Source organism: Mirounga leonina, unplaced genomic scaffold (genome assembly GCF_011800145.1).
Source record: "Mirounga leonina isolate KUSES-001 unplaced genomic scaffold, KU_Mleo_1.0 Mir_94, whole genome shotgun sequence".
Taxonomy (NCBI): domain Eukaryota; kingdom Metazoa; phylum Chordata; class Mammalia; order Carnivora; family Phocidae; genus Mirounga; species Mirounga leonina.
Genome location: NW_023270855.1, coordinates 13,383,042 through 13,398,899, shown reverse-complemented (window position 1 = coordinate 13,398,899; position 15,858 = coordinate 13,383,042). Strand labels below are relative to the sequence as shown.

The 15,858-nt window shown below is 41.8% G+C and overlaps 1 protein-coding gene across 2 annotated transcripts in view; it reads right to left on the bottom strand.

The window, feature by feature from the left end:
* Positions 1 to 15,858, bottom strand: part of SUMF1 (sulfatase modifying factor 1) — a 94,035-nt gene that overhangs the window by 44,897 nt on the left and 33,280 nt on the right. For both annotated transcript variants that reach the window (XM_034998338.1, XM_034998339.1), the window contains exons 4-6: positions 4,070 to 4,152; positions 2,119 to 2,241; positions 1,251 to 1,365 (exon numbers count right to left, since the gene is read on the bottom strand). In XM_034998338.1, the coding sequence (XP_034854229.1) occupies positions 1,251 to 1,365; positions 2,119 to 2,241; positions 4,070 to 4,152 (321 nt within the window). The remainder of the gene's footprint in view (positions 1 to 1,250; positions 1,366 to 2,118; positions 2,242 to 4,069; positions 4,153 to 15,858) is intronic.

Below are 15,858 nucleotides of genomic sequence, written 5' to 3'. Positions count from 1 at the left end.
GAGTGTTGAAAAAAAAATTATTCTCTGTAACAACAAACCCAGTAAGGTGCTATTTACCCACCGCAAGATTTCTTTTCTCACTATTAAGAGAAAACAACATGTTTTTAACACTGCTTCATTAGTGTATGATTTTGCCAGCAGAAGAGCAATGAAAGGAACTCTCATACACTTGTGGAAGGAAACAAGCCACATATGCACTCTGGAAAACAGTATATCTCTAAAACCTTTACCAAGAAAGTTTTCTAGTTTTTGACTCATTAATTTCATTGCTGGGAATCCATCTTAAGCAAATCATCAGAGATACAATTTAATATTAATGTACAAGATGCAATATTGTTTAGCAAAAAAACAAAAAAATAAAACAAACAAAAAAAACCTGTAAAAACACCCCAACAGATAAAACCTAAATGCGTGACTTTTTAATAAGAGGCAAATAAATTAGGACTCATTCAAATGACAGGTTATCCATCTATTAAAAGACAATATATTTGTGAAAAACTGTTAATGACAGATATAATATTCCTGATATTAAGCAGGGAAAAACAGGATTTTAAGTATTGCATTCAGCGTGACCCTGAAGCAACATGTAAAAAATATGTAGCTGCAAAAAAAATGTACGTATATACATGTATATGTGTGTATATATACATATATATTTATACATTCCATATATATGTGTGTGTGTATATGCATATACATGTATATGTATTTATACATTTCACGTATGGGAGTTAAGAGCATGCGCCCTGGAAACAAACTGACCCAGTTCAAATCCCAGTTGTGCTGCTTTTCAGCCGTGTAACCTTGGGCAGGTTAGTGCTCACCTGGAAAATGAGGGTAAAGTAAATGGCACCTACCTTACAGAGCTAAATTCACATTAAGTGAGATGAGTCACACAAGCGGCTTACCACCAGGCCTGGCACACGCAAGCACCCACTAACGACTGTTATTAGCATTGTGAACACAGAAAAGAGTGGGAGGAAAGGTACCAAAATGCTAACAGGGGTGATCTCTTGGGCGGGGGGGGGTGGCAAAATTCCAGGTCCTTTTAATTTTCCCTTTTGTACTCTTCCTGTTTTCCAAAGTTTCTATAAGTATGACGGAATCAGAAAGAAAACTGGGTTATAAAAAGAACATGTGACTAATCAGTAGGAGCTGCCACGTGCACGAGGGGATGAACGCACGAAGAGGGCAGCAGACTGGTCAGGGCGGGAGCCATGCCTTCCCCCTTCCCAAGTCTCGCTACTCACAGGGGCAGTTCCTCGGAAGCCGTCCTCCCCGGTGTTGGTCACAGGAAACTCGCCCTGCCAAATGTTGGCATAATGCTGGCCTTTCGGCTGCAGTTTGTTGCCCCAGGGGAAAAGTCTGTCAGAAGAGACACAGGCATCAACCTGTCAAACAGGCACAGGCCTCTGGATTAAAGTCAAGAGAAGGAATGCACAGAAAGAGAGAGCATTGCTCACTTGTTCTCAGTGAGCTGTGTTCACATTTCAAATATATAAACAAACAAAGCTTTTAACCAGGACTTTTTTTTTTTTTAACTTCCGCACAACTAGCTCGTATCAAATTCACAACAAGCTCCGTGTTTCCCGAGTACTCAAGAGGCCTGAAATAAATCACGTAACTAAGAGAAGGACTTATCGAAGGCTGGGAAAGTAGGCATCATTCTGGACTTATATGGTAGCACAATCAGCCAGCATCACACCACACTTTTTTATAAAGCCTCTGCTATTTTAAGGAGCCTTTCCTAGAAGATGTGACCCAAACATGAATTTTCTGTCTCATGGCTCTAGAAGCAGAGAAATACCACTGCTTCAGGAGATGTCTAAAATAAGAAAATCCTAAAAGCAAGGCAGCCTGCCAAATGGCTCTGAGGAGGACTATGTAAGAACAGAGGGGCTGAATGCGGGGAGCACTTTGGGGCTGCAGGGAGCCCGCTTCACCAGACACTGGGTGACCCACGCATCAGTGTCTCCTAAGTAAGTCCACGGAGATGAAGAAAGCCTAGGAAGAAAAAGCTGTTATTTTTGTTTAAAATCAACTTTCTAGCCAAAATAAGTTCCCCAGATTTAGAAAAAGGTCCACACACAGTTAGGCAAGATAAGACCTTCCGAGTACCTATTTTGCAGGCCTCCTCGACAGCTGTATTCCCACTCAGCTTCTGTGGGCAGACGCTTTCCTGCCCACGTGCAGTAGGCAACGGCATCATTCCAGGAGACGTGGAGGACCGGATGATCAGGCCTGGGAAAGAGCAAAGGCAGAGTGAGGAGGGGCATGGACTGTAACAGGAAAACAGGAACCGGCTCCAGCAAAGCACCCAGAATCCCCCTCAGTTCAGTCTGGGACGCTGAGGTAGTCCTGGTCCCCAACTCAAGCCCCAGCTGTGCCACATCTGTCACCTTCCACCGCAGGTTTCTGACATCCCAGGCTCAAGTGGGCCTTGGAACTAGACTCAACACATTTCTTCACTTGCGGGCAGGCCCGGACCCCCACAGAATCTCACTTGGTCCGGTGGATGTGGAGATGCACCACGCACATCGCCCTTTCAGGAAGGAGTGCTGCTCCAGCTGCTGGGAGTGCTCCCTCAGGGTTTTCCACAGCTGTGGAGAGCCACCTCAGAACCACCAATGACCACCACAGCCGGCACACAAAGGCCCAGCCGTTTCGGCCCACCACAGCTCCAGCCTATTTACCCCAAAGCCCCTAAGGGATCAGTGGGCACTTCTTGGACCTGCACTATAGTCTTGGCTTCTCCCTCTGGCCAGTCCTGCTTCCTCCCCCTCCTCTGCACAGGTTGCTTGGCTTTAAACTTCGTGCCTTTCTACTGCAGATAAGCCGGCTATATTTGCCTCATGCTAGCAGATTCCAAATTACTATTTTCTCTAAGCGCATAGAAAGACAAGGAGCGTTGGGGAAAAGTTTGAGAATAAGGGGAAACACACATTCGCATAGCACTAGAGAGCTTTAATTCGCTGTTCATGCTTTTTCAAGCGGACTACACGCTCCTAGTCCATTCCTGAAACATCTTCGAATTCCCTAGAGCAATTCCACCATGACTTTCATTTATTCTTTCAACAAATGTTTATTGAGTACCTGTTATGTGTCAGTAACTGTTTTCAGCAATGATCAGAGATGCACTTTTCTAAGAAAATGGACTCAGTCAGTGGATAAAATACATTCCCCTCTGGGTTTTCCTTCTGCCTCAGCTTTTTCTTCTATTAAATTCATGAAAGAAAATGTCACTTGGGAGCTAAGAGGCCTGGTCGACATGAGGTACCCAAGAATCCTAGGACTGCCTGTCTCACAGTCTGTTGCCACCACAAAGGCTGCCAGCTTGGGCTTTGCAAGGTTTCTGTCCTTTGTCAAGGGACCACAGCCCCAAAGCTGAACCTCACGTTCACTCGGCTCCCTGGCAGCGAGCGCAGTAACCAGCAATGTTGTCAAAAATAGAGGCTCAAAACTCCCATCTGAAAAAGTGGGTTAGGAGAACAGTTTTCTTGGGCTGTCGAGATGCTGAGTCCTGACCCAACCTTTCTCCATCTCTGGGGCTTAAAGTGCTTGCTACTCTATTTTTGTTTGAGATCATTATTTCCTTGCCACCCTGGAGACTTGCTGACCGACTTGCAGCTCTGTGGTTTTTTGGTCAGATGGTGACTTCAAATTATGTCAGTCCAGGACTGGAGATAACAAGAATCCTATACCCAAGGCTGGAGCTTCCACAGTGACCACCTGGCCAGACACAACTACTTATCCATAAGACAGATCGTCTTCTTCCTCATAGTGACCCGCTCATGAGAGAGAGCAAATAGGTTGCAAAGATTAAATATGTCAAGAGATTTGTAATAGGCCTGTCAAAGGGAGAAAAAAATCTGCAACGGCAACTCTTTGACAGGCCAAATGAGGAAGGAAGAAGCCACTTAGTAAGAGCTTTCTGTGAGTTAGGGTCTTCACATACGTTATTTCCTGCTGTTTTATTTTCCTACCAACCAATTAGAATTTGTCATTCTCACTCTTTGGAATCTATTTGGCAATTAAACATGTCCACTGGGAAAAGAACCACCAGCCTCACCTGCGTAGAACAGTAGAGTCAGGCCCTTCTGGGTGTCTCCAGTTAGCGCCTTTAACAGGTAACCACCAGGGAGCAGCTGCAACCTCAAAGCAACCCAAAAAAGCTGAGGTTAGCTATGATGACCCTAGAAAAACACTGACTCAGTATGTACAGGAAAAAAAAAAAAATCTCATGATCTTCAACGTCCATTTCAGTTACCAAACAAATACTTTTACCAGAATATCAAAAATAAAGATTTATATGTAAGTAAATCTTCAATGAAAGAGTATTCTTTCATTTCATAAAGCACCACAATGACTAGATATATGTTTAAATGGTATCTCCAAGAAGTTTTATTTTTTAAGGATTTATTTATTTATCTTAGAGCAGAGGAGGGGAGAGGGAAAGGGAGAGAAAGGATCTCCAGCAGACTCCCCCATGAGTGCAGAGCCCTACATGGGGCTCAATCTCGTGACCCTCACATCACGATCTGGGCCGAAATCAGTAGCTGAGACAATCAACCCCAGCGGAGCCACCCAGGCACCCCTCCAAGAATTTTTAAAACACGCAGTGCTAGCTAATCCACTATAATCTCTAAGAAGTGAGAGACAGGCTGTACTGCTCCTATTTAAAAGATGGGGAAACAGAGTTAACCTTACAATTAGGTGCTGGGCTAAAGATCAACTAAGGTGGTCAGATATCAAGCTGAAGCACAGGGTAAAAAGCTGGAGTGTGTTTTCAAAAGACCCTCGTTCAATTTCCAGCCCAACATCAGCTGTGTAGCCCTGAGCAAGTACACTGCTTGTCTGGCTCCTGAGAGTCCTCATCTGTGAAATGGGAGCAGGACTCCTGCCTCACCTACCTCAGACTACAGAAGAGGTTGAATTCAACAGGACTGGGAAGTGCTCAGCCAAATGTTCCCAGGACCTTAACTCCTACTTTACAGTTCTAGTAACCCAAATAACACGAGCAAGTGGCCCTCATTTAGTGACTGGTTAAGAACTTGGCTTTGGAGCCAGTCAAAACAAGATTTACATCACTCACGGTGTGAACCTTGGCAACCTACTGAACCTCCCCAGGTCTGTTTTCTCATGTTTAGATGGAGATCGTAACAATAGCCACCTCATGGGTTATGATAAGGAAGAAATACACATGAAGGGCTGACAAGTATACCTAGCACTAGCAAGCACACAGTAAAGAGAACTACTCTCAACCATGGCTTCATGACAGGAGAGCCATAAAAAAATCTTCATCATCGCTGTAGCTGATACTAACTAAAGAACAGAAATTTGCAAATGACTCTTGTAATATCTACTACAGTAGACTCAAGGTTATCCCCATGACAATGCTACTGTCAATCATTTGCATCCTGATGAGCTGGGTTGAGTGGAAGAAAAGGGGGATGGTGTTCCTGCTAACAATTACAGCAATCACTGAAAACACCAAACTCTATTCTTGTTCTTTTCTTCACATCAGTACAATCAAAACATTCATGGTATTCCAATCACAATCTGATGGGAAAAAAACAAATTCTCTTATAGTTCAACGAAAAGAGGCATAATGTCCTTAAGGACACCACTGCAAGGTGTTCTATTTTTCAGAGTCCAAGAGAGGAAAAAGGCACAGCTTATTTCTATTTCATCCGGGGATTTTCTCACTGACTAGACTGCTGGATGTTTAGGGCCCAGTGACAGGTAATTCATTCCATGCCAAGGGAAAATGTGCATAGAAAGCCCAGGTTATCTCACTCTTGTGTTTCAGTATCTTCAGATCGCTCACCCAACCCCAACCCACCCCAACATTTATCAGATGGGCCACCAGAAGGTTCTATGTCTTAAAATAATAAAAGAACTAAAGACAAATATGGCAAAATGTTAACCTTTGTTAAATCCGGGTGGTAGAAAGTAGAATGCCTGTTTTTCTTATACACTTTGTGTTTTGAAACATTTCATCAGTAGCAATTTAAAAAAAAAAAAAACTGATTTATCAATCTCTTCTACTACTAATGGGCATTTGGGTGTGTTCCAGTTTGGGGCTATGACAAATAGTGCTTACTTCCATGAACATCCTTAGGAGCTCATGACTTTTAGCAAGTATAAACATGCATTTCTGTTGACTGTACACCATGGAGTAGAAATGCTGAATCACAGGGTCTGCATAGGAACAGTTGTAGTGAAGACGGCCAAACACGAGCTTTAATGGCCCATGTGTTCCAAGATTTCCTACCCCTTCTTCAGGGGGGACCTTACATGGAGCTGGATGATGTAAAGCAGACCCCGGTGGGGCTGCTCCAGCGGCCTCCCTTTTCCTCTCCTCTTCCCCTCAATTCACTCTGGTTACAAATATTTGCTGAGTACTCACTATCTGCCAGCCACTGAGTCTGATTCCTAAAAGAGATCTTCAACTCCCGGGAATCCATAGAGTATGATTTAAAACAGTATATTGATAGTGTTTAAATTATTTATTTTACATATTTATCTTACATGGTTAATTGCACAAAGTTGGGAACAAAATACGGAGCTAGTCACTTCATCTTCCTTCAAAAATGTCTACAAAACTCCAAGTGGTGGGTGTAGGTACCACCTTACACATGCTAGTGCTATAGTTCTAGCTCAGTTTCCTCCCCACTACACATACACACGTTCTCTCATTTTAGATATCTGCTTTCATTTCTCCCAGGATTCCTCTTTTCTGAAATCTTTCACATGATCTTAACAACCCATCCCAAACAGACCACCAGCTTACATGACTTGAAGTTATGGGGCTACACAATGATCAACAATCTCAGTGATGTGTGTAGTGAGACAGGACAAACAGACTGGCTCGAGATCGGGGGTGGGGGTGGGGGACACACCGCAGTAACACTGTCCTTGTCCAAAGGCCACAACCTAGTTTCTCTCCAAGATATTAAGACCTGAAGTAAGTATGCAAAAGATATATCTACAGTATTATAATATTATTTCTAATTAAAAATTACAAAATAACCCATCCTTGGCATCCCTCCTTCCAAAGGAATACTATACAGTTATCAAAAGACACTCCAAAGTGGAAATAATGTATATAATATGTAATGAAGATAACCTATAGAATAGAATATGTATTTGATTCTGGTTCTGTAAAATATATGCACATGAATGTATGGTAGTATACTCAGAAGGAAAAAGCTTGGAAGAATATACTTGCACTTACAGGAGTCAAGACTAGGGGAGTAATATACTTTTTAAGATTGACCGTATATTAGTATAATAAGAGTTCTCATCTTCATAACTACTGACATATTAGGCCAAATAATTCCCTGTCTCAAGGGGCTGTCTTGTGCACTGTACAATGTTTAGTAGCATCCCTGACCTCTTCCCAGTAGACGCCAGTAGCACCATCCCCCACCTAACTGCAGCAGCCAAAAGTGTCTCCAGACATTGCCAAATGCAGAATAACCACTGCACTATGATAATCAGGAAAAAAAAAAGACCGTCTTTCTTAAATGTTAATATATAGTTCATAGAGGCATAGTGGTAAGCACATCCAAGCCTAGAACCAGGCTACCTGAGCCTGAAAAACAGTACCACCTTTTACAAGCTGCATGATCTTGGGCTTCTTAGTTAACCTTTCTAGGTCTGTTTCCTCATCTGTAAAAAATGGGACACTAACACTTCTCTCTACCTCCCTGAGTTGTTGTGAGGATTAAATAAGGAAATACACATAAAGAGCTTAGAACAGTACCTGGCACAAAATAAGAATATTACTATTATTTATTTATGTTATTGCATGTTGCAATATTCTCTTAGAACTTTCAAAGAACATACATTCTAATCAGTGAAAATCTGTCCCCTAATACTTCTTCAGCATGGGCCCCAGTCAACCCTTGGCTCACCCTTTTCGGAAGAAAGATAGGCTGAGAAAAGTATTAGAACATCTGTCATTTCCAAAGAATTGTCAAGAAGAGTGTATAGTTGTCATCTTCTATCACAATCATGACGTGAGAACCATCTACACATAAACTAACCCACCACATAACTACACATAACTAACTACACATAAACTAAGCAGCACCACAGAGTGGGACAGGGGAAGGGTGTGAGGGGTGTAGCAGATGCCAGAGGAATCCACATTCACCAAACACTAAACCAGACAAAGCTTTGGGACCTGTATACCACATGCCTGTCTGTGAAGAAGACCATAAGTCCCCACTGTAATGATCAGACAACCAGTCAGGAACTATTTCCCCATCTGACACATGATGAAAAAAAAAAAAATAGGTAATCAAAGTCACCCCACAAGAGGACTGATGCGATCAGAGGTAGGACATCATTCATCCTGGGAATCAGCCCTTAGGAAAGCCAGGATGTTTCCCAGCCCAATTTATGGCACATCCCATCCAATGTCACCAGGTGCCTTCCTTTTCCAAATGTCACTGTTAACTCTATGTTTTTAAAAACTTGTTCTTAAACTCCTGGTTAGTGTCTTGAAAATAAATGCTATCCTACTATGTTTAGGAACTTATGAAATAAAATAACTTTTGAGAGTCACATATGAGCCAGCGAATCAGGGTCATACTGCAAATCAGGATAGCTCTAGTTCCTTGGCTTTAACAGGACAAGTCTTCCAGTGTCCTGCCTGAGAGTGGACTGGCGTCTATGATAAGCCTCATCCTACAAAGAGAACATTTTTTTTTTTAATGTGGCTGCCCACCTACACATTTTCTATTCAACTGAGACAATTCCAGAGTTACAGCACTCTCTTATATTCAGGGGGAAAAGGACTTTAACTTGACCTATTTCTAGTCAACCATCTCCATAGCAACTGTCTTGGGTTTTAAGCTGAAACAGCTGTACCAGACAGCCAGTGGCCAATTACAGTGTAAATAGGATCCATGTGAGTATTGATGTCCCCCTGAGAAATGGACTTCTCAGAGCAAAGACGTCTTTTCTCACCTCTCCCTTGAGGACATAACCAGACTTGTAGTAACAGTTTAACGAAGAGAAATGGAGAATATATCAAAGGTATCTTTATTCTTGCCAGAGGTGGTAAATTATGCTTCTTATACACACGCAGCCTAGAATAAAGTCGGCACAGGAGAAAGATAGAGCACTGTGTAATTATGCATATTCAAGCGTAAAGATGTCAAGTTCGCAACTTTACAACTGTTCTCTTAAAAATTAAACGCATTTAGATAAGCAAATGAAAAAGATGGACGTTTCTTGAAACATAGTATAAACATGACAGTTACCCCTATAAAAACAGCCTGGGAGAATTTTCAATTGGCACCGGTGAACAATGAGAAAGTACAGATCTGTTCAAATTCATGAAGGGTAAATAAAACTAGAGGAGAATTCAGCAGCCGATCAAATGGAGTAGAAAGCGCAAAGTGAGTAAAAACTCTCTTCCTTCAGCACCCAATACAAATGTGGAAAGTAAAGAACCAGGCTTGAATAAAGAGTGCAAAGAAATTCATCATTAAAATAGATAGGTAGTCAAGTCTGACAGCTTATTTTAAATTAAATCCTAAATTAGGTACCTTCACTACTTAATAGAATTTGTGTGAGAGAAAAATGCATGCTTTTTCAAATAGAGTACAAATATTTATGAAACTTAAAACATAACTGAAAATTTTCAGTAACTTTTTGCTTCAGTTCTTAGTGAAATTCCTCATGCTAGGATACACTGAATTCCCATATGACATCAATCAGTATACTCCAAACATTCATTACACGTCCTTAAGAGAGGAGTGGATACTCTACACATAGTCATTCATTATACATAATGAGCAAAAAATGGTCCAAGGAATCTTTGGGCTCAAAGAACCCTTAAGAGTGATCTAGTTTACTCGTTGTCAATTGTATACGGAAAGTTGATTTGGGAGTTTCTTCAGTGAAATAAAGAATAGAAAAGGACTTTTTGTAAAAATACTTTTTTACTTCTTTAGGCAAAGAGGTGACCATGTAAATCGATATAACCTATCTTCAAAGCAATCTGACAATACTCATCAAGAGGCCACATCACATGCATACATAGCGAGGAGACTGACTGAGTCCCTTGTTTGTACATCCATATGAAGGACTAGAACAGTCATTAAAAATTATATGCGGGGGAGGGTGGGCACCTGGGTGGCTCAGTTGTTAAGTGTCTGCCTTTGGCTTAGGTCATGATCCCAGCCCCACATCAGGCTCCCCGCTGAGCAGGGAGCCTACTTCTCCCTCTCCCTCTGTCTGCTGCTCCCCCTGCTTGTGCTCTCTCTCTCTGTGTCAAATAAATAAATAAATAAAATCTTTAAAAAAAATTATATGCAGGAAAAATGTAATTGCGTGGATAAATGTTTGCCCTTCACAAAAAGTGAGAAAAGCCACTTACAGGCATGTGTGTACAAGTCTACTTAAAAATAAGTTTTCATGTAGACACACAAACACTCACACCCCAAGAAAAGATTAGTTAGTACACACACTGAAATGTCTGCAATGGTTATTTCTGGGCGGTGAGATTATGGGTGATATTTAATGTTCTTCTGTGGGTACCATTTTTAATATCTAAATTATCTACACTGAACATACTTTTTCAGATTTTCTAAGTTTTTTCTTTTAGCAGAGCTAAGAGACTTAATTTTACATTGAAAAAACAAAAATAAGCAATATTGAAAGTATTTGTTAATTAAAAATTACTTATATTCACTGTCCTACTGCAAACTTTATTTTTAAATTCATCTTCTAGTTTCATCAATAAGCATACACATTTTAACATATTTTTTCCAGGGATGTGTGGGTGGCTCAGAGGTTTAAGCATCTGCCTTCAGCTCAGGTCATGATCCCAGGGTCCTGAGACTGAGCCCCACATCAGGCTCCCTGCTTAGTGAGGAGCCTGCTTCTCCCTCTGCCCCTACCCTCACTTGTGCTTTCTCTCTCTCTCACAAAAATAAATAAAATCTTTAAAAAAAAAAAACAAAACATTTTTTTTCCAAATATATATTGATCATTTTCATTAATTTTACTAAAGACTTTCCTATGTTTTATCTGACTTCAGAACAAACATTTTTAGTGGCTACACACAATATTTCATCATGTTGATATATCATATTTACCAAATAATCTCCTAACATTGAACCACTCAGGTTATACTAAACTTTGTTGTTTTGTGTGTGTGTGGCTATTATAGATAAAAATACAGTGAACATCTTCAAACATCTTCACTTACATTTTTTATTTTTTGCTTCTGCTAAATTTCCAGAAGTGGTACCTAAGAGTATGTCTCTATAAGCTCTTGCTAAAACTCATTTTCAAAAATCCACAGTATATTTTTAAAAATCTATAACATTAATAGATTTTGTGGCTAATTTCCCTCAGGAAAGAGGGCTAGGCATATGTAAAAGCTCATGGCACTCCAGAGCATGGTATTTATTATAATTCTTTACAAGGAGACTCCATTTAGGCCCCTTAAATTGCTAGTGGCTTACTTAGATCTTTTTCAATGTATAAAACAGGGAAATTTCACAAAGTCTGAATGCCATTTGATTGATTTTGTACTTTTTCCTTCATGCCTTACAAGCTGTGAAGCTTCTGAGAATAAAGGGCAAAAAGAAGACAGAATATAGTAAAAGCATCCTAAGAATGGGAAATTCTCTCACACAGGTTATTTCGGAGGGAAATCAGAATACGAGTAATCCCACCTATTTTTGGTAAAAGAGAAGAAGAGGAGAGTCATCACCCCAGAGAGCAGCATGACAAAGGCAGCCCAGGTGCACAGTCAGAGATGATCTACTTCCCAACTAGTCCAGCAACAGGCATCTGCAGAGGGTCACGTAGCATGATGGTTCAACTGCGGCCCCTTGAAACTAGAGGCTGACACTGAACTGGCCCATCTCAGCCTAGGGCTGCAGGAGACAGAACAAATTCTGAAGACTCCACAGGGCTGACTTCTTCAGGTCACCAGCCTGACATGAGCATTTCACCCGGCAGGTGGACACTGTGCCAGTGGCAGGATGGTGACTGATGATTCTCCATGCGGTGACAGCACACAGAGTAGGAAACATTTGCATTTTTTTTTTTTTTTAACAATACTGTGTATCTTGCAAAGCTCTGCAGGAGCTGGTAAAACAAACACAGGCTTGGCAGGGAGTGGAAACCTGGCTCTAACACTCAAGTATGCCAGGCTTCCCCAGTATGGCTGCATGCTTAACGCAGGTCTGCTTACAGTGTTGCAGAGTTTTAAAGGTGGGATGGATCTGGGAGGCTATCTATTTAAACTTCCTCATTTTACAGATGAAAAAATGAGCCCCTGGGGCACCTGGATGGCTCAGTTGGTTAAGTGTCTGCCTTCAGGTCAGGTCATGATTCCAGGGTCCCAGGATCAAGCCCCGCATCAGGCTCCCTGCTCGGCAGGGAGTCCGCTTCTCCCTCCCCCTCTGCCCCTCCCCCTGCTCATTCATGTTCTCTCTCTCTCTCTCTAATAAATAAAATAAAATCTTTAAAAAAAGAAAAGAAAAAATTAGCCCTGAAAAGTGGCAGGCAGAGCCAGAAAAAGAACCTACAACTGCAGATTTTCAATTCAAAACTCTTTTCCACTATCCAAGCATTTCCCAACAGCTGTTTCCTAACAGTTTACGACAAGATGTTGGTAGGTAAAGGGGGAGTCGTTGGTGGAGAGTTTCCACAGTCACAGCAGTCTAAGTGGTCAGGAAGCCACTGGGTTAATCAAGTTAAACTAGTTTTTCTTTTTTTTTAATCGCAGAACTTTTCAAAATCTTTAAACTATAACATGTGGTTAAGTTTTGAATAGGATATACAGTATGCACTGAGCCAAGCAGTTCGCCAAGTGGTTAGTGGGTTCCAGTCCTGCCTCTCTAATTACTAGCTCTGTGACATTGGGCAAGTTACTGAACCTCTCTGAGCCTTGGTTTCCTCAATCAGTAAAATGAACACACTAAGAAAACTTATCAAATAGGCTTGCTGTGTGGATTAAGCGTAATAAACGGTAAAGAGATACATATTCTTATGTATATGTGGGTGTCAGTACATTACTAGAAATCTAAAAAAACCAATTCACAATGCCATTCATTCATTCATTCATTCATTCAACAAACATTTCATGAACATCTGCCCTATGCCAGCCCTGTGCTAGGCCCTGGGGGTGCAGGAGCAAAACATAAAATCTGGGGATGAAGACAAACAAATGAGTAGATGATTTTAAGACCGCATTAAGTACCGTGACCAGAAGGAGCTCAGTGAGCTATGGGAGCCCAAGGAGGGGCACCCAACGACAGTCAGGGGGTGCTAACTCTACAAATGCTTCCCATAGGAGGTGAGAAGGAAGAGCAAGTGAAGCAGGGCAGGAATGGGGAGGACATCCCACACAGGAGGCTGCCTATATTATAAGTGCACTCCACTTAATCAGAAAAGTTGGGCATCAATACTTTTTGCTAAATGAAACACACCAAAGATCTTCCAAACCTTAGCTCTGAAGGGATGCCAAGAGGTCCCTTGGTTTCAACTTACACCCAAAGGCATCTTTTCTACAGTATCCCTAGGATGAACAGGTAAGGCAGGACTGCCCTCACGTGACCAGGGCAGTCCAGATTTACACCTGTTATCTAGCATAATTAACAGCATCCCATTTCACTCTCAAAAGATTTGGACAATAAATTACACGGTCACTCTACCAATAGATGGTCTCCCTGTCTCAGCTTGAACAATTTGGGTGACCCATATCACTTCCTTGCAGGCAGTCCCTCATGTCCAGATCATTCTAATAAATAGAAGGTTCCTAATCAAAGGCTAAAATGAAATGTTTCCCAGAGACCTTCTAACTGCTGGCACTCATTAGGCTCCCAAGGATCACATGGAATAAATCAAATTCCTTTCAGATCACCTTTCAGACGTTTGTAGAAAAATTATAATTCACTCAACTCTGTCTTCCCTAGGTTCATTTATTCAACCTTCTCTGGGCTGTACCATCTCAAAGGGAATCACCACCTCCCCAGCTGCTCAGGCCAAAACCTAGTAGTCATACTTGAGTCCTTCCTCTCCTTTTCCCCTTATGGGATCAGATGTACTTCCAAATATCAAACCACTTTTAGCATCTCTACTCCTACCATCCTACTCCATTGCCCAAACAAGTCTCACCAACTATGACAAAACCTATGCAGAAGCCAGAGCGAGCTCTTTAAAATGTTCCCTAGGTCCAACAGCTTCTCACTGAACTTAAGAAGTTCTCTGAAGCTACAAAGCCCTACATAATCCAACTGCTGCCTACTTTTCCGACCTAACCATCACCCCGCCCTGCCCCCATTACAATCCAGCTTTCCTTTCTTTTTTTTTTTTTTTAATTTATTTGACAGAGAGAGACACAGCAAGAGAGGGAACACAAGCAGGGGGAGTGGGAGAGGGAGAAGCAGGCTTCCTGCAGAGCAGGGAGCCCGATGCGGGGCTCGATCCCAGGACCCTGGGACCATGACCCGAGCTGAAGGCAGACGCTTATAACTGAGCCCCCCAGGCGCCCCCACAGTCCCGCTTTTCATCACTCCCTCATTACTGGTCCTACTCCTCATCTAGGTTTCACCTCAAGTGTCATTGGAACCACCCAGACCCCACATAAAAGAGCCAAAAGAACCCAACCACACTACACTGCAGTCATTTTCTATCCTGTTACTCTGCTTTATTTTATTCACAAGCCATTAGCATAGTCAGTTGAAAGTTCACTTGTTCAGAGTCTTATAGAGTTATAATCTCCAAGAGACTGAGGACTTATACCTGGTTCCCTGTTGTATCCATAGCACTTAGAACACTGCCTGGCCCATAGCACATGCAAGATAAGTATTTGTTTAATGAATAAATTCACCTGTTCCTGAGGTTTCCATGTCTTCCAAACCCTCCCCACTTTGGGTGACCATCTTCTGGATAAATACTGATTTTAGATACAGTCTTTCAGTGGGATATCTATCTGTAAAGAGAGAGAGACTCAGCTCCTGGCTTATGAGTTTTACACAGTGGGAAAGGTCCTAGGCTGGTCCTCAGGTACTAAAAGGTCAGTGCCACCCTCAACATTATCTAGAACTGAGGCAAGCCATTTCTCCTCCTGGGCCATGTGCCTCATCTATAAGAGGAAGGGTTTTTTTTTGCCAGATGTCTTTGAAAGTTCCATTGATTCTAAATTCTCATTTTTGCATAAGTTTTTCTTAAAGCTGGATATCTCCTGGGCATGACTCCCCTACTCAATAGTCAATCTTTGTCTCACTTTACAGGTTTACAATGCAAACACCAATATTTGGGAGGTATGGGACATCAAAATCATTATTACTTCTTCATCCATGTCAGATCTCAAAAGACCTATGACTTGACAAGAAACTTAAGGACCCCTTAAAGAGACATATCAAATCTGAGCCTCTGGAACGCCAGCATGCCTCAAATTCATGCTCATTCTGATCAGGTGCCTTACTTTGGAACAAGTTGGGAAAAAACTGGGCCCTGTTATCCTATTATGTTGGGTTCTCACCTTCCAGGATTATCAAGCTTTGCTTCCTGAGCCTACACCACACTGACTCCTAAATCAGACAGACAACTATTCTTTTCAAAAACAGACACAAAATACAGTTGTGTGACTATGTTTTCTTCTTATCTTATCCAATCAGCCAGGCCTGGGCTGCCCTTCCCAAATAACTCAGTTACGGTGAACCCACCTCAACCCTGATTGACTAAACCAGTGTTCTCTTGCCAAGGAAAAGCGACTTTCCAACATGAGACAGTTCATACCAGGTCTGAGCCCTGTAGCTTTCAAAAACTAAATGATCCAACAGATGATACCCAAATGGCATCTTTCTTTTTTTTTTT